The sequence below is a fragment of the Microcebus murinus genome, chromosome 17 (assembly GCF_040939455.1).
Source record: "Microcebus murinus isolate Inina chromosome 17, M.murinus_Inina_mat1.0, whole genome shotgun sequence".
NCBI classification, from domain to species: domain Eukaryota; kingdom Metazoa; phylum Chordata; class Mammalia; order Primates; family Cheirogaleidae; genus Microcebus; species Microcebus murinus.
The window spans coordinates 25779444-25803188 of NC_134120.1; the positions used below are offsets into that span (position 1 = coordinate 25779444).

Sequence of the window (23745 nt, forward strand, 5' to 3'; positions counted from 1 at the left end):
CAACTTTTTATATACATCTATATGCATGGGAAAATATTTCTATAAGAGAAATCTCTGGAAGTGGAATGAAGTTTTAATAAATATTGCCAAAATGATGAAACAGTTTATACTGTAGACAGTTTAACAGCTGATTGAAGTGTGACTTTTTCATCATACTTTTCACCAACACCAGGCAGTACATTGGTATAATTTGTATTTTGACTTGTGAAATCATGCTTTTTGTATTTATTTATTTATTTGAGACAGAGTCTCGCTTTGTTGCCCAGGCTAAAGTGAGTACCGTGGCATCAGCCTAGCTCACAGCAACCTCAAACTCCTGGGCTCAAGCGATCCTCCTGCCTCAGCCTCCCAAGTAGCGGGGACTACAGGCATGAGCCACCATGCCTGGCTAATTTTTTTTTGTATATATATTTTTAGTTGGTCAATTAATTTCTTTCTATTTTTAGTAGAGAGGGGGTCTCGCTCAGACTGGTTTTGAACTCCGGACCTCGAATATTCTGCCCGCCTTGGCCTCCCAGAGTGCTAGGATTACAGACATGAGCCACCACGCCCGGCCATGCTTTTTGTACTTAAATAGCTGCTTTATTTCTCCTATATTATAATAGCTTTTCATAGCCTTTGCCCATTCTGAGTTAATGTTTTTTTTTTTTACTGATCTATAAAGGCTTTTGTCTGCAAGGGTCATGTTTTGTCATGCTTCTAAATTATTTTTCCTAGGGCTTCCCCTCCTCCCCGGGAATGGTGGCTCATGCCTGTAGTCTGAGCTACTTGGGAGGCTGAGGGCTGAGGTGGGAGGATCGCTTGAGCCCAGGAATTTGAGGTTACAGCAAACTATGATAAAGCCAAACTGCATTTCAGCCTGGGCAAGAGAGTGATACTGTAAAACAAACAAACAACAACAAAAAAAATAGGCTAGGCACGGTGGCTCAATGCCTGTAATCCTAGCACTCTGGGAGGCCAGAGGCTGGCAGATCACTCAAGGTCAGGAGTTCGAAACCAGCCTGAGCAAGAGTGAGACCCGTCTCTACTAAAAATAGAAAGAAATTAATCAGCCAACTAAAAATATATGTATAAAAAATATTAGCCAGGCACAGTGGTGCATGCCTGTAGTCCCAGCTACTCAGGAGGCTGAGGAAGAAGGATTGCTTGAGCCCAGGAGTTTGAGGTTGCTGTAAGCTAGGCTAATGCCACGGCACTCTAGCCTGGGCAACAAAGTGAGACTCTGTCTCACAAAAAGTAAATAAATAAAATTAGCCAGGCATGGTGGCACCTGCCTGTAGTCCCAGCTACTTGGGAGGCTGAGGCAGTAGGATTGCTTGAGCCCAGGAATTTGAGATTGCTGTGAGCTAGGCTGATGCCATGGCACTCTAGCCCAGACAACAGAGTGAGACTCTGTCTCAAAACAAAAACGAAAAAAAAAACAAAATCAAATTAAGGTACATGCCACCATGCCCGGCTAATTTTTTCTATTTTTTTTTTTTTCAGTTGCCTGGCTATTTTTTTCCCACATTTTTAGTAGAGATGGGGTCTCGCTCTTGCTTAGGCTGGTCTCAAACTCCTGACCTCAAACGATACTCCTGCCTGGGCCTCCCAGAGTGCTTGGATTATAGGCGTGAGCCACTGTGCTGGCGAGAAGGACTTCTGAGCAAAATAAGCAGTGGAAGGGAATTACAGAGGATATTAGTATATAGGGTTGCATAAACATGGAAACTGGGCCAAAAACTCTAATTAAATAAAAATTAATTTAATTCAATTAAACAATATTTATTGAACACCTATAATGTGCTAGGTAGTGTGCTCGACCGTGAAATACAGAGTAAGAGAGGTTTGCAACGGAGATGGCAAATTGTTTAGAAAAATAACAAGACTTCTTTAGATACACAGGCAAAGGACATGGACAACTCTGAAAGAGGGCATAACCTGAAAAAAATAAACATATAAAGAACCTTATCAAGAAGTGATTAAAACCATACAAATGAAAACCATAATAAGATAGTTTCAATGAGCAAATTAACAGGGACAGTGAATGATGTCATCCATGAGCATATAGACTGACACAACTTGTGGAAAACTAAATTTGGCAATATACTTCAAGAACCTTAAAAATGTTTATACTCTTTGACCTATAATCCCACAATGAGTAATTTTGACAAGGATTTATATAAAAGATATTTATCACAGTAATAGTTCCAATAGTTCTACTTTAAGTAAATTCACTTGATGGGAAAGTATGTACAAATCAAAGGTGATATTGAAGACTTATCTTTTTAATTTCTTTGGGTTTATAAAAAACTCAGAGTACAAATTCAAAGATCCAAAAGGGCATAAATATAAGAGCAGGCTTTCCTATAAGTAAAAAAAAAAAGGCATAAAGTAAAAAGCAGGGATCCCTTCAGTAGGAACCGTTCAAAACATGTGTGTCTGTTCTTTTTTCTCCTCACTCTAGTGGCAGCTTGTTTTGCATTTTGCTTTTTTTCACTTATTATTATATCTGTTGATTGTTCTACATTAACACCCAAAGAGCTTCCTCATCCATTTTTTTATGCTTGAATATGATTTCATTGTATAGATGCATCACAACATATTGAGCTCGTTCTCCATCAATGGACATTTAATTGTTTTAAGTCTTTTATCAGAATAACCATGGTTCTATGAATAACTGTATACATATTTCACTTTGCACATGTGAGAATGTATTTGAAGAGTACATTATTTGACATGGACTTGTTGGGTCAAAAGATAGGTGTATTTTACACTTTGATGATGTGGCCAAATTTCTCTTCACAGAGCTTTTCAATTTTTATATGCAAGAGTGTCTGCTTACACAGGGGTTGGCACTGCATGCTAACAAACTTTTGCTAGCAAAAATGTATTTAATGACTTTAGAAAATACAAACGAATTAGCCTGGAGTTGTGGTGGGCACCTGTAGTTCCACTCGGGAGGCTGAAGCAGGAGGATTACTTGAGCCCAGGAGTTTGAGGTCGCAGTGAGCATATGACACCACTGCACTCTACCTAGGGCAACAGAGCAAGACTGTTAAAAAAAAAAAAAATTAGAAAATAAGAATTTAAATATTGTTAAGTTAAAAAAGCAAGACTCAAAATTTTATGTGAGTAAGAACCTAAGGTATGTTATCAGAGAGATTATGCCAGAATATTCACAGTGGTTATTTTAAACATACTAACATTTAGTTAGCATTAAGTTTCAAGATGAGTTTTGGAGGGGACAAACATTCAAGCCATAGAAGGTAACAAAATATCATAAATTGGTTACAATACATTAGATATAGTACATATTTTACTTGTCTTTTTACTCACAGTACGTGTCCCAGTCATGAGTTTAATAAAGGAGAAATGAATATTTTCTGGCAGCGTGTACAACCATTTGCAATTTTCAATTTTGCCACCAGGTGGTGGAAGAGGGTTAAAATTTAAGGCTCTTAGGTGTCTGAGTCATGAAAATAAAGCGCAAGGTACCGTGAGAGCTTGTGAGACGGAATCTAAGACTTTAAAAATATCACACGTATTAAAAATCAAAACGTAGACAATTAGAATTGTATATAAAATATTTGTCCCAAATATTTAAAACTTCCAGGAAAAATCTTGGTACTGTCTTCGGCACTCCAGCTTTTTTTCCTCTCCCCAGTTAGTGCTTTTTCCTACTCTTCCCTGCAGTTCAGTCTGTCCTGGTCCCCACCGTGGCTTCTGCTGCCCCCGAGGGTGTCGCCAGGCTTCCCCAACTTCCCTCTAACCTCACTGCTTTCAAAGGATAGAAACAAGCAGGTATATGGGTGCATGTCCTTGGAGAGACCCAGGGCTGGAGGCCACCTCTCCATTTTTCCAGTTGTGACTGGCTTCATTGGTGGGATTTCATCACAGGGGGACTTGGGGTAGTATTAGCTAGAAGCTGCTCAAAAGGCAAGTGCGTGTCCCTCCAGGCCTGGCGGTCGGCTGGGCATGAACCTGACCTCCACCTTCCCCTCCCCGAGCGCTTACTCCTGGCCCAGGGTGCATCTGCCCCGGGAATGACGTCTGTCTGCGCCTCTGTTTATTTATTTTTTATTATTATTTTTATTTTTTTGAGACAGCCTCGCTTTGTTGCCCAGGCTAGAGTGAGTGCTGTGGCATCAGCCTAGCTCACAGCAACCTCAAACTCCTGGGCTCAAGTGATCCTCCTGCCTCAGCCTCCCGAGTAGCTGGGACTACAGGCATGCGCCACCATGCCCGGCTAATTTTTTTTTTCTCTATATTAGTTGGCCAGTTAATTTCTTTCTATTTATAGTAGAGACGGGGGTCTCGCTCTTGCTCAGGCTGGTTTTGAACCCCTGACCTCGATCAATCCGCCGGTCTCGGCCTCCCAGAGTGCTAGGATTACAGGCGTGAGCCACTGCGCCCGGCCTGCGCCTCTGTTTAAAACCCGGGAGCTCTAACCTTGAGCTGTTCGTCCCTTCGATAAGCCGTGATGTTTGGCAGGTCATTCAGCCTCTCTGGGCCTCAGTTCTGGCTCAGGGACCGCAGCACCCGGCAATACCTTGTCATAGAGCCCCGCGCCACCACACAGCGGAGATGAGTCTGACTTGCCCTGGGTTGGACATTCTACACTAAAATGTGCCCAGGGGCCTGATCTGCAGTGGGGGCGCTGGGGTAGGGCACTCGACTCGCGGAAGCGTCTACACCTTCCGCCAGCGCGGCGTCGTCGGTCCCCAGGCTTCTCGCGGCTTACACCGGGTTCTCGCCACCACGGTCTGACTAGGGGGGCCAGGGCTCCTCCTACACCCCACGGAGCCTGCCTTACTCTGCGAGGGCTTCGCTCCGGGGCGGGGGCGGGAGCAGGAGGCGGAGCCGAATTTGGGAAGGAGACAGGACCAGTTCTTTCCAACACCCAAAGGCTCCCTGAAGGAGGTGGCGTGGATTTCGGGCTAACTACTGATCGTTGCCCGACTCCGCGGGGCTTCGAGTGGCCTGGGTCCGAGCACGGGCCGCAGCCCCCTGCCCGGTGCGCGCGGCGGGTGCCTTCGCCAGGTCCCCGCGCGTCGGGAGCGCAGAGGCTGCGCTCTGGCCGCCGGAATCCGGGTGGTTTAGGACCCGGGGCGGCTTCCCGGCGCGCTTGTGGAACTCAGCGGAGGCTGCGGGAGCGCGGGCTGTCACACTCGGGCTTCCCGGCTGCTGCTCCGACTCTCCTCCGCGCCCGCCACTCACGCCGGGATGACGGGCTCACTGTTCAAGGGAAACTTTTGGGTAAGTCTCCGAGTGACAGCCAGTCGCCGGTTCGGGACCCGGCCCGGGCCGGAGGCCAGCGCGGAGCCGCGCGGGGGGCGGGCGCCCCAGGTCCCCAGCTCGGGCGCGGCTCGGTGACCGTGCGCCAGGCCCGGGGCTCGGCGGGGCCAGGACTTGACGGGGTCGGGGCCTCGGGCCCGCTGCTCCAGGGGCAGAGCCAGAGCGGACGCAGGGTTGCTGCTCCCTCTCCCTCTGGCCCTCTACTCCCGCGTGTCCGCAAGTCCTGGGGACCCGACCCCCGGCCCACACTCTGCAGCCCGCGCCCCCAGCAGCGCGTACTCCTAAGGAGGGTGTAGCCCGAGACACCTAAGCGCCAGGACATTAACCCCTCATCTCACAGACGAAACGGAGACCCAAAGGGAGGAGGACCTGTCGGGGAAAGTCGCTTTTGTCCGCGGGGGTTGAGCCTTGGGCGGATTTGGGGGGACCTGGAGTGGAGGCCTGTGAGCCTCACCTGGCTGGCAGCGGTAGTCGCCCCTGGGGAGATCGTCTTTTGCAGGAAAGGAACAGCCCCCAAAGGGTTCTCTTTGCTGTAGCTTTGCCCTGTCTGGCAGCCCTGTTTTCTCAGCCCCCTCTCCAGGCCGTCGCCCCAGCCCGTCGGGGCCCCACAGAAAGACAGATGTAGTGTGACACCCTGCAGGCTGGCGGGGGCATCCACGCCGGGGAGGCTGGACCAGTGTGGAGGCAGCAGGTCTGCCTGCTTCTTTCCTCTGTCCGGTCCTCTTCCCTCTGTCGTCTCCTGCTCCAGGTGCCCCTCAAGGGTCCCTCCGTCAGAGGAACCGCCTTCTTTCCTTTAAGACGGGCCCGGGAAGCCTCACACCTGCAAGCTGACCCACAGCTGCCAAGGGGATTCTGCTCGCCCTCCATTTAGCTTCTCAGCTAAATGGAGGGCGCACGGTCACCCTCTCCCCGACTGTGGGCTGCTGGGTGGAGACACCTGGCTTCAGGACTTCAGGGACACAGTTTAGACCCTGCTTGTGAGGTCTGTTCACTGGAGTTTCTGAGGGTCTCCTGGGGCGCTGCCCTCCTGTAGGGAGCAGGGATGTGGCAGCTTCTCAGAGCCACCAAGAACCTCACAGCTGCCCCTCACAGGGCACCTGGGAATTTTTCAGGTAGGATATAGGACTTTGGGGCCCCGTGACAGGCACTGTGGGAAAAAAAGGGTCTGGGTAAAGTAAACTGGAAATGGGGTGCAGGCCCCAGAAAAAAGGAAGTCAGCAGAGGAACTGGTTTGTGGAGAGAAAAGGAGGAGGAGGCAGAAGTGACATTAATACTTAGCCACAGGTGTAGCACCAGCAAGGCCAAGGCCAGCAGAGTGCTAACCCCCCTCTGCCCCGGCCCACCCTCAGCATCATGCTAGGGTTGCTGGATATGGGGAGGTCTTGGAGGAGGGGACAGGGTGCCAGGCAGCAGGGTTTGGAAGTATTAATTTTTTTTTTTTTTTTTTGAGACAGAGTCTCGCTTGTTGCCCAGGCTAGAGTGAGTGCCGTGGCGTCAGCCTAGCTCATAGCAACCTCAAACTCCTGGGCTCAAGCAATCCTTCTGCCTCAGCCTCCCGAGTAGCTGGGACTACAGGCATGCACCACCATGCCCGGCTAATTATTTTATATATATATATATATATATTAGTTGGCCAATTACTTTCTTTCTATTTATAGTAGAGACGGGGTCTTGCTCTTGCTCAGGCTGGTTTTGAACTCCTGACCTTGAGCAATCCGCCTGCCTCGGCCTCCCAGAGTGCTAGGATTACAGGCTTGAGCCACCGCGCCAGGCCAGTATTAATATTTTAATATTGCAACAACCGTGTCAGTGAGTACTCTCCAATGTCTGGTGTGTGACATTCTGGGTTTGAGGGGCTGGTGGAGATGGCCTTTCCCCTTGGGAAGGATGTCCCAGTGATAGCTTATGGGACAGCATAAAGTACAGGAGGATCATCAGCAATCAGCGGAAGTTCTGAGGGGGACTGCCCAGGTTTGTGTCCCAGTTCTGCCCCTTACTAGTCAAGTGGCCCTGGGCAGCTTACTTTCACCCCCAAAGCCTCAGTTTTTCCATGCATAAAAGTGGGGATAATAACAGTGTCTACTCCATAGGATTGTTATGAGGAAAGTTTAGTACAGTGCCTGGCACACAGTGAGTACTTGTAGTTGTCAGCTATTATTATCAGTGGCAGAGAGGTGACATGGAAAGGAATTAAGTGACAGTCAAGGAGAAAGAATGAAGAGATAAGAAGTTCAAAAAGAAGCACACTTAGTGAATGCCCGTGTTTATGGAGGAAGAGAAAGGGGCCAGAGAAATAGAGGAAGAGATGAAGGGGTACAACCAGGAAAGAGCCATTATAGGCCCAAGAGAGGAACATTCTCAAGGAAGTTGAGAGACCCATGGTCAGATTAGGTACATGTTCCTGAAAAGGTACGAGTCAACATGCACTTTATAAATAATCTTGTTTAAATGTTCCATGAAAATGGAGCCTTTTGGTGGATCTGTTTCAATCAGTTTCTTTAAAATTGGGATTGGAGCTGGCACGCGCCTGTAGTCCCAGGTACTTGGGAGGCTGAAGGCAGGAGGATTGCTAAGCCCAGAAGTTTGAGGCCAGCCTGGGCAACACAGTGACACCCCATGTTTCTCTGTCTCTGAAATCACATCAGCCCCAAATGAGTTGCCTGATACTGGTGCACACTTGTGTGTTGTCTCTCTTCCACCCTTCCCTGTGCATACCTTTTCTGTGGCCATTTGGTTAAGCAGTGCTGTGCAATTTATCTTGGTTAACTCTGACGGTACCTCATCAGAAACAGACAGTGACCATGGTTATGGTTTCCAGAGCTCCAGGGAAACAGCCGGGCCACAGTAAGGAAAAATGGCAGTCATTGGTATGATCAGACACAAGCGTCCTTCAGATGTGGGCATGCACAGGTGATGGTAGAACCTGTTCTAGAAGAGGTAGATGAAAGCAAAGTTCTCTCACCACCGGGGATTTCCAGGCTCCTCACTTGGGTGTGAGGCCCCACCTGCTCCTAACCTCCTCTAGATACTTATTTTGACTTGGGCTTTCCTGATTCCCGAGGCTCCTGGTCCAGACCAGCTTCCTAGTTGCTGTCCTAGCACCCTGTACCTGCAGTGGGCAGGGCCTCTCTCCCTTCCTGGGGATTGACAGTCTGAATTTGCTTATGGTCCTGTTGTCCACACAGGGCTGCTCCAAACTTTTGACCAAATTGGAATCTTGGCATTCTGGGGCTTAACCAGTGTTTGAAATGATGCTGCATCTGGCTTTACTCAGTGGCTTTCTCTATACGGTCGTCCCTTGGTGGACGACCCTTATGGTGAATTGGTTCCAGGACTCCCCTGCAGATACCCAAATCTGTAGATGATCAAGTCCCTGACACAAAATTAGAAGTATTTGCACATAACCTACACACATCTTTCTATATACTTTAAATAATCTCTAGCTTACTTATAATACCTAATACAATGTAACTGCAATATAAATAATTGTTATACTGTATTGGTTTTTTATTTGTATTTTCTGTTGTTATATTATTTTTTATTTTACCTTATTTTTTTGGAATATGTTTGATCTGTGGTTGGTTGAATCCATGGATTTGGATATGGAGGGCCAACTGTACTGTGCTCTAGATTAGTGTGGGAGGCTGCTGGTTTTTTTTTTTTTTTATTAACAGAAGAAAATAGGTTATCATAATAGACCTTCCATGTTGGCCCCATGTGGTATTTTGTACAATGTTTAGACTGTTGCTCATATTGAAATACTCTCTCTCTTGGATTTTACTGAAACACTTTAGAAAGAAAATACATACATGCATATATATGAAAATTCAGCCTAACGCTGCCTCTGTAAATAGGGAGCTGCAACCTAACTTAGTATATAAACAAGCTGCAACCTAACTAACAGTACATTCTTGTAACAAGTAGCTGAGTCTCTGCCAATCATAACAGTTGAGCTCTCAGCCAATCACAGGCTGCAAACTGCTCAGACATGCCCAAATAAGGCAATCACCAAACTGTAACCAATGAGGCTATTTCTGTATGTCACCTTCTTATTCTGTCGGTAAATACTGCCTGCCTATGTTGCTATGTGGAGCTCTCTGAACCTTTACTAGTTCAGGGTGCTGCCTGATTCATGAATCGTTTCTTTGCTCAAATAAACTCTAAGTGCTGGGATTACAAGCACAACCCACTGCACCTGTAAACTGAATTTAATTTGACAATCTAGTTCCTAGAAACGCACCACAAGGGCTATTTTGTATTGTCTTGCCTGGTGGCAAAAGGCAAGGTGGAGTCATTAACAATTACCCCTTTTCCAATTCATTCTTTCTAGAGCAGGCAGAGGAAGCTGTCTTTAAAATAATTGCCAAAATCTTTTTATCTTGTTTTATCTTCTTAAACATTTAATAAGAGAGGCATAGGACTTATCTTTTAAGGAAAATAAAAAATTCCTATTGAAACACATAAAACGAAGTACATAAAACAAAATCTGGACATAGAAAGGCATAGTGCATTTTTGGCTAGGGAAAGTGAACATAGAATTCTTTTTAAAAGTTAAGGTAATAAAAGCAATCCTCCCATCTCGGCCTCCCAGAGTGCTAGGATTACAGGCATGAGCCACCACACCCTGCCTTGCTCTTTCTTGATAGAGATGCTTTGAACATTATTTATTGATTTACTACTACAATAGAAAATTTAGCTCTTTTATATTACCATCTCTACTTCCCTGTATAATTATATTACTAGGCCAGGTGTGGTGGCTCATGTCTGTAATACCAGCACTTTGGGAGGCTGAGGCAGGAGGATTGCTTAAGTCCAAGAGTCCCAGACCAGCCTGAGCAACATAGTGAGACCCCATCTCTACAAAAAATTTAAAAATTATCCAGGGGTGGTGGCATGTACCTGTAGTCCTACCTACCTACTCAGGAGGCTGAGGCAGGAAGATGGTTTGAGCCCAAGAGTTCAAGGTTACAGTGAGCTGTGTGTTGCCACTGCATTCCAGCCTGGGTGACAGAACAAAATGCTGTCTCTAATAAATAAATAAATAAAAAAGATTAATAAAATTATATTACTAGTTTTAACTTTGCACTTAGAAAGAATGTCAAAGTTACAGAAATCTCAAGACTATAAAGGTTTCACATATAACCTTCACTTGGATTCCCCAGTGTTAAATCTCATTTGCTATAATAGTCTTTCTTTCTCTAGATAAGTATTAATATATATTTTCCCTGAACCATTGAAAGTAAATATTGCTGTTTTGAAATCACTAATCACTGTTTATGTTGTCATGACATATAAAGATTATTTACTTCAAAGCTAAGTAGTATAATATGATTATATCTCCATTTATGTTTTTTTCCTGGACTTTCTAATTGCCTTTTTTTTTTTTTTGGTGGTGGCATTATTCACATTTATAGGAGCCCTCCTCTTTCTCTGTGTCATTGTTTTTTACTGCTTTAGCACATCAGGTATTCACAAAATTCCTTTCCATCTGCATTGTCCTGTGGATACCCACTTCCTGGAGCCCTTGGTCCCTGCTCCAGGCTGGACTGGCTATTTTCCAGGCGTGCTGCGCAGCTGTCATCCTGGGCTTCCCTTCGGGGCTCTCTTGAATTGGAGCCACTGTTTTTCAGATCCCAGGTCACCTAAAGAGCAATTTTTTTTTTCTTTTTTTTTTTTTTTTTTTGAGACAGAGTCTCACTTTGTTGCCCAGGCTAGAGTGAGTGCCATGGCGTCAGCCTAGCTCACAGCAACCTCAAACTCCTGGCTCAAGTGATCCTCCTGCCTCAGCCTCCCGAGTAGCTGGGACTACAAGCATACGCCACCATGCCCGGCTAATTTTTTGTATATATATTTTTTAGTTGGTCAATTAATTTCTTTCTATTTTTAGTAGAGACGCGGTCTTGCTCAGGCTGGTTTCGAACTCCTGACCTCGAGCAATCCGCCCGCCTCGGCCTCCCAGAGTGCTAGGATTACAGGCGTGAGCCACCGTGCCCGGCTAAAGAGCTCTTAAAAACAAATCCAGTCATGTCATTCCCCTGCTTAAATTCCTCCAATGACTTTCCGTTGCACTTGGTCAGTCCAAAAGTCTGACCATGGCCTACAGGGCCCTGCTGACCCAGCCTCGCTTCCCATCTCCCCCTCACTTACACTACTGCAGCTCCTGCAGGTCAGTTACCAAATAATTCATTCTCATTCCCAACTAACCAGTTAGCTTGTCCCTGCTGCCTGTTCTCAAGGCATCCTAAGTGTCTCCCTCATGAGGCACATCTATGATATTGCAATTACCTCTTTATTTTTCTTGTCTATATGTCAATAGATTTAGGGGGTACAAGTGATTTTTCTTACATATATGAATTGCACAGTGGTTAAGTCAGGGCTTTTTGTGTATTCGTCACCCAGATAGTGTACATTGTACCACATAGGTGTAATTGCCTCTGTAATATCTACTTTCCATCAAATCGTAAGCTCCAGGAAGTGTACCTGACTTGTTCAGCACTGTATCCCCAGCACCCAGGGGGGTGCCTGGCATAACAGACCCTCAACAGATATCAGAAGGAATGAATGAAGAAATGAAGGAACAGTGAGAGAGATATGGGACAGTGAATGGAGGTTACCCATTGAAGTAAATGCTCCATCCTTGTATTCCCTTTAGAGGAAGTGTCTTTCTATACTTTTAAAGAACCTGTTCTACTATGATTGGCTGGTGGCCTTGTGTCAGGATGCGCTCAGGTTCTCTAGAAGCCCTATACCCAAGAGGGGGCACAACACCCACATAAAGAGCAAAGCCCACACACTCAGGGCTCACCTTCTCATGGGAGACCTTGCGACCAACAGAGAAAACACAGCAACTGTTTGAAGAGAGGAACTTCTTCCCTATTCCCCATGTAATCTCAGGGAGTTCAACTCAACAAATGCCTACGAAGTCTCAGTTCCAGCCTTGTGGTAGCTGCTGTGGAGTCACAGAGAGATGCACACACAACATCTCACCTTTAAGAGATTATTATCTACTCGAGAAGACGGGCTCACATGAAACTTTATTTTTATATTTGTATTCTTTTAAAGACATGGTCCTGCTCTATCATCTAGGCTGGAGTGCAATGATGCGATGATAGCTCAGTGTAACCTTGAACTCCCAGGTGCAAGTGATTGCCCTGCTTCAGCCTCCCAAGCAGCTAGGACTATAGGCATGCACTACCATGCCTAGCTAATTAAAAAAAATTTTTTTTGTAGAGATGGGCTCTCACTATGTTGTCCAGGCTGGTCTTGAACTTCTGGACTCAAGTGATCCTCCTGCCTTGGCCTCCCAAAATGCTGGGGTTTCAGGCATGAGCTACGGTGCCTGGCCAAAATTTTAAAATAATAGTATTTTTTCTTTTCTTTTTTTGAGACAGAGTCTCACTTTGTTGCCCAGGCTAGAGTGAGTGCTGTTGCGTCAGCCTAGCTCACAGCAACCTCAAACTCCTGGGCTCAAGCGATCCTGCTGCCTCAGCCTCCCGAGTAGCTGGGACTACAGGCATGCGCCACCATGCCCAGCTAATTTTTTTCCTATATATTAGTTGGCCAATTAATTGCTTTCTATTTATAGTAGAGATGGGGTCTCACTCTTGCTCAGAGCTGATTTCGAACTCCTGACCTCGAGCAATCCACCTGCCTCGGCCTCCTAGAGTGCTAGGATTACAGGCGTGAGCCACTGCACCTGGCTTAAAATAATAATTTTTAATATTAACATAAACTTAATATCATCAAAAATATATTATTAGTGATTTGGTACTTTTCTGATATTTTTCTCCAAGCATGATTCTACTTGTAGTGTATGTATTATTTTGTGTTCTACTGTTTCAATTAAAATATCATAACATGCTGAGCTCAGTGGCTTGTACCTGTAGTCCCAGCTACTGGAGAGGCTGAGGTGGGAAGATCACTTGAGCCCAGGAGCTCGAGCCCACCCTGGGCAATATAGTAAGACCCTGTCTCTAAAAAAAATGAATTAAAAAAAATTATAATGCTATCTACTTTTCCTGATAATTATCTAAAAATTTTTATTTATTTATTTATTTATTTTAGGATCCTCAATGACTGAATATTTAAAAAAAATTATAGGCCGGGCGCTGTGGCTCATGCCTGTAATCCTAGCACTCTTGGAGGCCGAGGCGGGCGGATTGCTTGAGGTCAGGAGTTCGAAACCAGCCTGAGCAAGAGCAAGACCCCGTCTCTACCATAAATAGAAAGAAATTAATTGGCCAACTAATATATATAGAAAAAATTAGCCAGGCATGGTGGCGCATGCCTGTAGTCCCAGCTACTCGGGAGGCTGAGGCAGAAGGATTGCTTAAGCCTAGGAGTCTGAGGTTGCTGTGAGCTAGGCTGACGCCAGGGCACTCACTCTAGCCTGGGCAGCAAAGCGAAACTCTGTCTTAAAAAAAAAAAAAAAGGAAAAAAATTATAAATAATACAACTCTTATTGTTTAGTTTGGCATTTATTTAATTTCCAAAGTTTTCCATAATAAATAATGTTGTTATACACATCATTTATGTAAGGTATTTAAAATTTGGATTCTTTATGTGTCTATTTATGAAAATCATGACAACAAGCCACTGCCCAGCCATTTGACTATGTTACTCGAGTAAGATCACACTTTCCCTCTCTACAGTGATGTCATTGGTTTTCCACTCAAACCTCCACTTCCCTCCCGTGTTCTCACTCTGTTTTGGGGATCTTGCCTCTATTCCGTTAAGAAACTAGACACCAGTTGGTGAAAGCTCACTTACCTTCTGCATACATAGGATTAGGTTTGGCCATGAGTGACAGAAAACCCCCAAACAACAGTGGCCTAGGCAAGGATGATGTTTATTTCTCTCTCAAACCCAAGTCCCCGGTGGGTCACTTCAGGGCTGGTATGGCTACCCATGGGGTCAGGACCCATGCTCCTGTCTGGTCACTCCAGTGGTACTTGGTTCAATGGCCAGCATGTGACAAATTCACAGTACTATCTGTTGAATGACTAAAAATAGCATCAAGTAACAGTAGGACATTTTAAAACTTTAGGTGTGTAAAACCAGACTGATTTCCTAAAGGGTGAACCTCTTCTCAGTGTTCTTGATAATATCTGAAGATACTAGTTTCACTATATCAATCATGGCTATTGTGGCTTTTTCTGCTCATTTAATAAGCAAAACCTGGTACCTTATTCAACTTTCATTTCTGTTTCTACCACCAGAGAGAGTGAATTTGTTTATTTTCTTGTTATATTTCCTCTTTTACAAATGGTTTTATTTCCTTCCTCATAAATAAAATTAAATAAATAAATATAAGTATTTATTAAATAAATTTAAAAAAGTATTTTATAAAATTAAATAAATATAAGTATTTATTAAAATACTTTAATACATTCTATTAAAATTATATATTCTGTCATTTATTACACATTTGAATATACTTTCTTATATATACACATATGTGTGTGTGTATATGTATATATGTAGCTGTGTGTGTCACTCACATGTTTTAACATCCAATTTGGGTATGGGGCAGTGAGAAGCAGTCCATAGGCTCTCAGCTTTCATTCCTGGGTTGAATCCTAGCTTGGCTCCTTTCAAGCTGAGGGATGTGTGTGCCCTTGTTCAAATTACTCAACCTTCCTAAGCTTTCATCCTCATCTGCAAAATAATGGTTTTACTTGAATATGTATATGTATTTTGAAAACTCTTTATACAGTCAAGTTTACTGATCTAATCTTTTGTGATTTCATCTATTACACATCAAGGTATTCTACTGTCAGAGTATTATCAATATTTAATTGTCTTTTGAGTACATATTCTGACATTTGCAGAAGTCAGAGATCTGTGTGGACCTGCAAAGTAGGAGAAGATGGATCCCTGCCCTCGGGGGCCTATGCTCTTGTTAACAGAGCAAAAACAGATGTATGACACTAATCAGAAATAGACTGACCTACTCTCCCTCAGCCTAAGAGGAGTGGTTTAACAGGGCAAGATTATGGGGTAGGCTTGGCTGGATGCGTACTATGAAGTACTAGTCCCCAAAGAGTACTCAAATGGCACAGAGAATGCAATAAGATGGGAAATCTATGTTTTCCTAACACCTTTCGAGGGTATGGTATGGCATGGGACTGGGAGGAAGACTTCAGCTGCTTAGAGTAGGGGGACTGAGACCTCACTTCTACCTGAAGGGCATGCCTTCTAAGGGACAGGAGCCTAACTTGCTTTTAAATTCTTTTATTTTTAATTATTATGGGCACATATTTATGGGGTACATGTGTTTTGATTCAGGTATACAATGTGTAATAATCCAATAAGGGTAATCATTTCAAGCTTTTATCATTTCTCTGTGTTAAGAACATTCTAATTGGAGCCTAACTAACTTTTGAGCTTAGTTTTGCTGAGCAATGGGCGCAAGCAGGACTGCCAGAGAAAACAGTCGCTCTGGTCTTTCCTCTCTACTCTTGCCCCATAGTGCTCAGTCTCTACTCCTATTTGAATATTACTATTTAAAGAATAGCTGTTGGATATGCAAATCTATAAATGTAATTTACCATATAAACAGAAGCAAAAACAAAGACCATACGATCCTCTCAATAGACACAGAGAAAGCATTTGACAAAATTCAACACCCTTTTATGATAAGAACGCTCAACAAAATAGGCATAGACGGGGCTTACCTAAAAATGATACAATCCATATATGACAAACCCACAGCCAATATCATACTTAATGGGGAAAAATTGAAAGCATTCCCACTTAGAACTGGAACAAGACAAGGTTGCCCACTATCTCCACTTCTGTTCAACATAGTACTGGAAGTCCTCGCTACAGCAATCAGACAAGAGAGAGGAATTAAGGGCGTCCAAATGGGAGCAGAAAGATCAAACTCTCGCTCTTTGCTGATGACATGATATTATACCTAGAAAACCCCAAGGATTCAACCATGAGACTCTTTGATCTGATAAATGAATTTGGCAAAGTCTCAGGATACAAAATCAATACACAGAAATCAGAGGCATTCATATACGCCAACAACAGTAAAAGTGAGAACCAAATTAAAGACTCAATTCCCTTCAAAATAGCAACAAAGAAAATAAAGTACCTTGGAATATATTTAACTAAGGAGGTAAAAGACCTCTATGGGGAGAACTATGAAACACTGAAAAAGGAAATAGCAGAGGACGTAAATAGATGGAAGAATATACCATGCTCATGGGTCGGCAGAATCAACATTGTTAAAATGTCTATACTACTCAAAGTGACCTACAGAGTCAACGCAAACTCTATCAAAATCCATCATCATTTTTCACAGATATAGAAAACATAATTTTACGCTTCATATGGAACCAAAGAAGACCCCGTATAGCAAAATCAATCCTAGGCAATAAAAACCAAATAGGAGGTATCAATTTACCAGACTTCAAACTATACTATAAGGCTATAGTCATTAAAACAGCGTTTTACTGACACAAGAACAGGAACATTGACCAGTGGAACAGAACAGAGAACCCAGATATAAAACCATCCTCATATAGCAACTAATCTTCGACAAAGCAGACAAAAACATACACTGGGGAAAAGAATCCTTATTCAATAAATGGTGCTGGGAAAACTGGATAGGCACATGTAGAAGACTGAAACAGGACCCATACCTTTTACCTCTCACAAAAATCAACTCACGCTGGGTAACAGACTTGAATCTTAGGTGTGAAACTATTAGAATTCTAGAAGAAAATGTGGGAAATACTCTTCTAGACATTGGCCTAGGCAAAGAATTTATGAAGAAGACCCCAAAGGCAATCACAAAAGCAACAAAAATAAACAAATGAGACCTGATCAAATTAAAAAGCTTCTGCACAGCTAAAGAAACTGTCAAGAGAGCAAACAGACGACCCACAGAATGGGAGAAAATTTTTGCAAGCTACACATCTGATAAAGGGCTGATAACTAGAATCTATTTAGAACTCAAGAAAATCAGCAAGAAAAAATCAAACAACCCTATCAAAAAAATGGGCAAAGGACATGAACAGAAACTTCCCAAAAGAAGACAGAATAATGGCCAGCAAACATATGAAAAAATGCTCAACATCTCTAATCATCAGGGAAATGCAAATCAAAATCACAATGAGATATCACTTAACTCCAGTGAGAATGGCCTTTATCAAAAAGTCCCCAAACAACAAATTCTGGCGTGGATGCAGAGAGAGTGGAACACTCCTACACTGCTGGTGGGACTACAAACTAGTTCAACCTCTGTGGAAAGCAATATGGAGATACCTCAAAGTGATACAAGTAGATCTACCATTTGATCCAGCAATTCCACTACTGGGCATCTATCCAAAAGATCAAAAGTCACTTTATGAAAAAGACACCTGCACTCGAATGTTTATAGCAGCACAATTCACAATTGCAAAGCTGTGGAAACAACCCAAGTGACCATCAATTCATGAGTGGATTAATAAAATGTGGTATATGTATACCATGGAATACTACTCAGCTTTAAGAAACAATGGTGATATAGCACCTCTTGTATATTCCTGGATACAGCTGGAACCTATTCTACTAAGTGAAGTATCTCAAGAATGGAAAAACAAGCACCACATGTACTCACCAGCAAATTGGTATTAACGGATCAACACCTAAGTGGACATATAGGAGTAACATTTATCGGGTGTCGGGAGGGTGGGAGAGAGGAGGAGGGGATGGGTATATACAGCCACAACGAGTAAGATGTGCAACATTTGGGGGATGGACACGCTTGAAGCTCTTACTCAAGGGGGAAGGGGGGCATGGGCAATATATGTAACCTTAACACTTGTACCCCCATAATACGCTAAAAATAAAATTAAAAAAAAATCAGAATGAATCTTTCTCTGCAAAAAAAAAAAAAAAAAAGAATAGCTGTTGGAAGGTGCATGAGAAGGCCACACGTGACTGAAAACCCTAAAAATGCAGGAGTCTAAGTCCTTTCCCTGCCCCAAGCCTTGGTAGTCCCACCTCTTGTAATCTGCTCTGAAGCTACATCCCTTGTTATCAAACATGGACACTGTTTTCTCCAGCCCAGGAGGTCCTGATTCTGAGGGACCTGAATTAGGGGTTCAAAAAGACCTAACCTCACAGGAATAAAAAGTATTTACTCAGGCCTTTGTGAGTACTTCTGCAGATGGCCCGATCTGGGCACTGTTGACCTGCCCTATGGGCTGTCTGTCCTAAGCTTAGGCTTCCTCATCTACCTGTCCTGTGTTAGTGTCTACCTGGTTTATCAGGTTTCCCATCTAATTGCTGCCCATAAGAGTTGCTGACCTTGACTCTGACCAGCCACAGCCCAAGGCCACAGTCTTGGCTGGCAGGCCTCTCCCTGGCTGACATAGGCTGGCATTCCCCTTCTCTGGGCAGTGTAGGCAGGAAGTTTGTAGATAAGGGACCTTGGCATGCCTCCCAGAAGTCCCCAGCTCTAAGTCAAAGGGAGCAGATGAGTTGAAGACTCCAGGCACCTGCCTATGAGCACGTTGGCCCCTCTGTTCAGGAACTAACCTGAAAGGCTCAGGGCCAAAGGGCTCAGCAAGCTAGAAGCCCATCTGCTCTCAGAAGGCAAAGAAATGTGTCCTGTGGGTAGGGCTTCAGATGGGGAGGCTGGAAACCTGGAAAGACCAGGACCCCCCCCCCCCACCAACTTACCCCAAAAGTCTGGGTGTACAAAGACTGCAGCCATTCAGAGGTTATGATTGATCTGGAGAGAAGAAGAAGTAGAGAGGGGGAGCCACCAGCTAAGGGCAGCCACAGTCCCCCTGGCCCTGGCTGTTGTCATTTGGGGTCCACACAGTATTCTACTCAGACCGAGTGACTTGCCCAAAGCCATCCAGCTAACCACTTTGGGCTTGAGCTTCCTGTTGTGCAGCGAGGATAATGGTATTTGGCAAGCCTGATCCTGGGACTACAATGTTTCCCAAATGATAAAGTAGGAGGTGGAATTGTGGGCAGTACATTATTATGTCAACAGTGTAGTGTCTTTGCAGTTAAATTAATTTAAAAAATTGAGATAATGAATGAAAATGATGAGTGGAAATCACTTTTAAAAATGTAAGACATTATTAGAATGAATGAAATATAGTTCTAATCCTTAAAAATTATGATTTAAAACAAGTACTTGGAAAGATATTTATAATAACATTATAAAGATATTTAAATTACAATTAAAAAACAAGCACCAGAGGTCAGGCACAGTGGTTCATGCCTGTAATCCTAACACGTTGGGAGGCCAAGGTAGATGTATCACTCAAGGTCAGGAGTTTGAAACCAGCCTGAGCAAGAGCGAGACCCCGTCTCTACTAAAAATAGAAAGAAATTAATTAGACAACTAAAAATATATAGAAAAAATTAGCTAGGCATGGTGGCACATGCCTGTAGTCCCAGCTACTCAGGAGGCTGAGGCAGAAGAATCGCTTGAGGCCAGGAGTTTGAGGTTGCTGTGAGCTAGGCTGACACTATGGCACTCTAGCCTAGGCAACAGAGTGAGATTCCATCTCAAAAAAAAAAAACAAACAAAAAAACAAGCATCAGAAAATTTATTTACAATAACATATTATAAAAATATTTTTAAAGTTATTTAAATTTTGGTTTAAAATAAGCACCAAGAAAGATATTTAGGTTTAAGATGGCCAGCTGACAGCATAGGATCAGGCATCCCGTCCTGCCATGCCAACATTCAAAGGAAGAAGGGAAAAGAAAGTGTCATTCAAAGAGCTATCTGCCTGTGGGGCTGACACCCAGAGGAAGCTTTTTCTTGGGATCACTTACTCCAAACCGCCTTCCGTTAAGCCTTTCTAATCTTTTTGATTTCCCCTTGCCTTAAACTCCCATCCTAAGTTTTATTTGCTGGACCACAAAATTCAAATCATCTAAACAAAAATAACCACTGCCATCCCTGCTTTTCCACCTAGAAAATTCCTTCTCAAGGCTTTCAGAACATTCCCTCTTGTGAGGCCTCGTCTCACCAGCCCTGACAGTGCTGTCCCCCCACTCTCTCCCCACGGGGATCTCTAGCTTCTGCCCAGTGATGCTAATTACACGATGTTATCCTTGGGGACTCAGTGGCACAGGCTTTGGCTCTGGATGAATCTGCGTTTGACCTTGCTTGGCTGTGCTATTGCTGTTCAATCTTGGGCTAGTGGCGTAACTTCTCTGAATTTGTGTGTCTGTAACATTTGGGTGATGATACCTGTCAGGGTTGGGGTGAAAAGTCCTACCTTTAACAAGTGTTTACAGAATACCTACACTGTGCTAGACATGATAGCAGGTTTTGGGAGTTTATATCCTAATGTGTGAGACCCACAGTAGCGAAATAAATATATTAGTACCATGCAATTAAGGATCTTAGTGACTGCAGTGAGTGAAATAGAGTTTATGAGTTTCCTATTGCTGCTACAACAAATTAGCCAAATAAATATACCATACAGTTAAGGGTCTTGGTGATTGCAGTAAAGGAAATAACGAGGATGTATGAGTTTCCTATTGCTGCTGGAACAAATTAGCACAAACTTAGTGACTTAAAACAACATAAATGTATCATCTTAACAGTTCTGGATGTCAGAAATCTCACTGGTCTAAAATCAAGTGTCTTCAGGGCTGTATCCCTCTGGAGGCTGAAGTGGAAAATCAGTTCCTTGCCTTTTTTAGCTTCTAGAGTCTGCTGTATTTCTTGGCATGTGGGCCTCTTTCATGTCCCAAACTGGCAGTCACATCACTCTGCTTCTCTGGCAATCATGGACCCTTTTACATTGGGTCCACCTGGATACTCCAGGATACTATACTCATCTCAAGATCCTTAATTTATTGACACCTGCAAAATCTCTTGTCGTGTAAAGTAACATATTCACTAATTCCAGGGATTACTTTGGGAGGCGGGCCATTATCTGCCTAGCACGTGGGGTGATTGAATGGAGAGTCACTGGGTGTGGGTGGGAGACAGAGTGATCACAGGAGACTTCCCTGAGGAGGTGACATTTGGGCTGAGATATGAAGGATAAGATAGATCCAGCCTTGTGGATGGCTGGGGGAAGGGGAGAGGGACCAGTGAGGCTGGAAACAGACTATTTGAGGAACAGAAAGACCAGTGTGGCTTCAGCAGGAAGCAGGCCAAAGTGCTGAAAATTAGTTGACAAAAGTCAACTTGCTAAAATGATCAAGTCACTTAAAACTTGTTTCTGGTAATTACCCAGAAAATTAAAACAGGCCGTGTTACCTCATTTTAAACAGTTTTTAAAAATTCATAGATTTTGCTATTTGGAGCAGTTTTAGTTTTACAGAAAAATTGAACAAAAGTGCAGATTTCCCATATGCCCCCTATTTTCCCTTATTATAATGTCTTGCATTAGTGTGGTACACTATTACAATTGATGCACCAACATGGATACATTGCTTTTAACTAAAGTCTGGTAGTTTACATTAAGGCTCACTCTTTGTGTTCTATGGGTTTTGACAAGCAAGTAATGTCCTATATTCACAATTACACTATCATACAGAATAGTTTCACTGCCCTAAAAATCCCCTGCGCTCTACCTATTCATCCATTCTTCCCTCCCCATTTACATGTTGTAACCATTGGTCTTTTTACTGTCCCTATAGTTTTGTCTTTTCCACCATGTCATATGGTTGGAGTATACAGTATGTGGCCTTTTCAGATTGGCTTCTTTCACTTAGCAATATGCATTTAAGATTCTCCCAGGTCTTTCTGTGGCTTGATAGCTTTTTTCGTCTTATCACTGAATAATATCTCATTGTATGGATATACCACAGTTTATCCATTCACTGATTGAGGGACATTTTGATCACTCCAAGTTTTGGCAATAATTAATAGAACTTCTATAAACATTTGTGTGTAAGTTTGTGTGGGTGTATGTGTACAACTCAATTTAGTTGAGATTTAGTTTCAACAAATTAGACTTACTGGTCTAGCTCAGTAGAATATTATGGTCTAGCACATGTGTTTTACATATAAGATGGCTGATTATTCCTCTGTGCTCAAACAAAACTCATACAAGATGCTTACTGAATCAAGCTGGCTAAGAAATCAGCAAGTTATAGAGGGAGAAAAGTCAGTAGACTTCAATGAGTATGTACTGAAAGAAATACTTCCATAATTTGCTTCTAAAATCCTGACATTGAAGACATACTTAAGTCTGAAATTTGAGCCCGGGCAGGGTGGCTCATGCCTGTAATCCTAGCACTTTGGGAAGCTGAGGCAGGAGGATCGCTTGAGGCCAGGAGTTTGAGACCAGCCTGAGCAAGAGCAAGACCTTGTGTCTGCAAAAAAAAGAAAAAAGAAAAAAAAAACAAAGAAAGAAAAAAGAAGAGAAAAGAAAAGAAAATTTAGTCAGGCATAGTGGCGTATGCTTATAGTCCCAGTTACTCAAGAGACAGGAAGATTGTTTGAACCCAGGAGCTAGAGGTTGCACTGAGCTATGATGATACCACTGCACTCCAGCTTGGACAACAGGGTGAGACTCTGTCTCAAAAAAAAAAAAGTCTGAAATTTGAATATATAAACATTCTCATTCCCATAAATTATGGACCTAAAATAAACTGAACTTGTGCTGGCCTCAGTGAAATGGTAGTGGGAAAACTAAAAATAAACTAAATCTAAAACTTAACTACACTTATATTAAAACTTTGAAAAAACCTCAAGGACAACACAAATTGTTGTCAATTTTATAAAGAGTCAGTAGGAACAAGTAGAAACAAGTATCACATATTTCAAGGGTCAGGGAAGGCTGACTCACTGAAACATGGAGGATTAGCAGTTCCTGGAACTAACAATGGATTACTTGGTGTTATTTCTCAGAACCAAAGTTAATCAGTCTGACATGTGAACATGGAGATTATTGCATTTACCTGAATGTTACTGGGTACATAACACTTTGTATTTATGTATTTCTGTTCATATTAAGAGTCTAAAGGCTTTGGCCCAAGTTGCACCCTATGCCTGCCTCAGTTTCATTTGTAAAAAGGTGGAAATTAATGATACGGTGATCTCTAACTCTATATTCTAGGACTCTGAGACTAGAACACTGCAGGAAAGGAAATAGACTCTCTGAGTACCTAGAATGTTTAGGAAATGGGATATGCTGATTAATTTCACCTGCTGATTAATTGATAATTAACCCTGATTCATTTCTGGTTCAAGACTTGTTAGAAATTATAAATCTACTTTTGTTTGGGAAAATCCAAGTTCAGAGAACATAGGGAATTTTTTTGAAGATTCTCCTGATTATGCTTCAGAGTTTCAGGAAGGGAAATGACTAAGATATAAGAAATCGAGTGGGAATGAATGCCCTGAGGTCAGGTTTTACCTTAGAAAAAGTTTTTTTTTTTCTATTAACATTAAATATTTTCCATTAACTTGTAATTTCCTGGGATAAAGAATTAAGTCGTGGTTTACTAGTTAGCAGCCGTGAAATGCATCCCAGCCAT

The 23745-nt window shown here is 43.0% G+C and overlaps 1 protein-coding gene across 4 annotated transcripts in view; it reads left to right on the plus strand.

Annotated features, from left to right (window-relative positions):
* Window positions 1-4815: 4815 nt before the first annotated feature.
* Window positions 4816-23745, plus strand: part of PSTPIP2 (proline-serine-threonine phosphatase interacting protein 2) — an 84284-nt gene continuing 65354 nt past the window's right edge. For 2 of the 4 annotated variants that reach the window (XM_075993483.1, XM_075993482.1), the window contains exon 1: window positions 4819-5238. In XM_075993483.1, coding sequence (XP_075849598.1) covers window positions 5206-5238 — 33 coding nt within the window. In that variant the 5' untranslated portion in view covers window positions 4819-5205. Of the gene's footprint in view, window positions 5239-23745 lie in introns of all 4 variants that reach the window. The other 2 variants (XM_075993485.1, XM_012790314.2) reach the window with 2 other exon arrangements.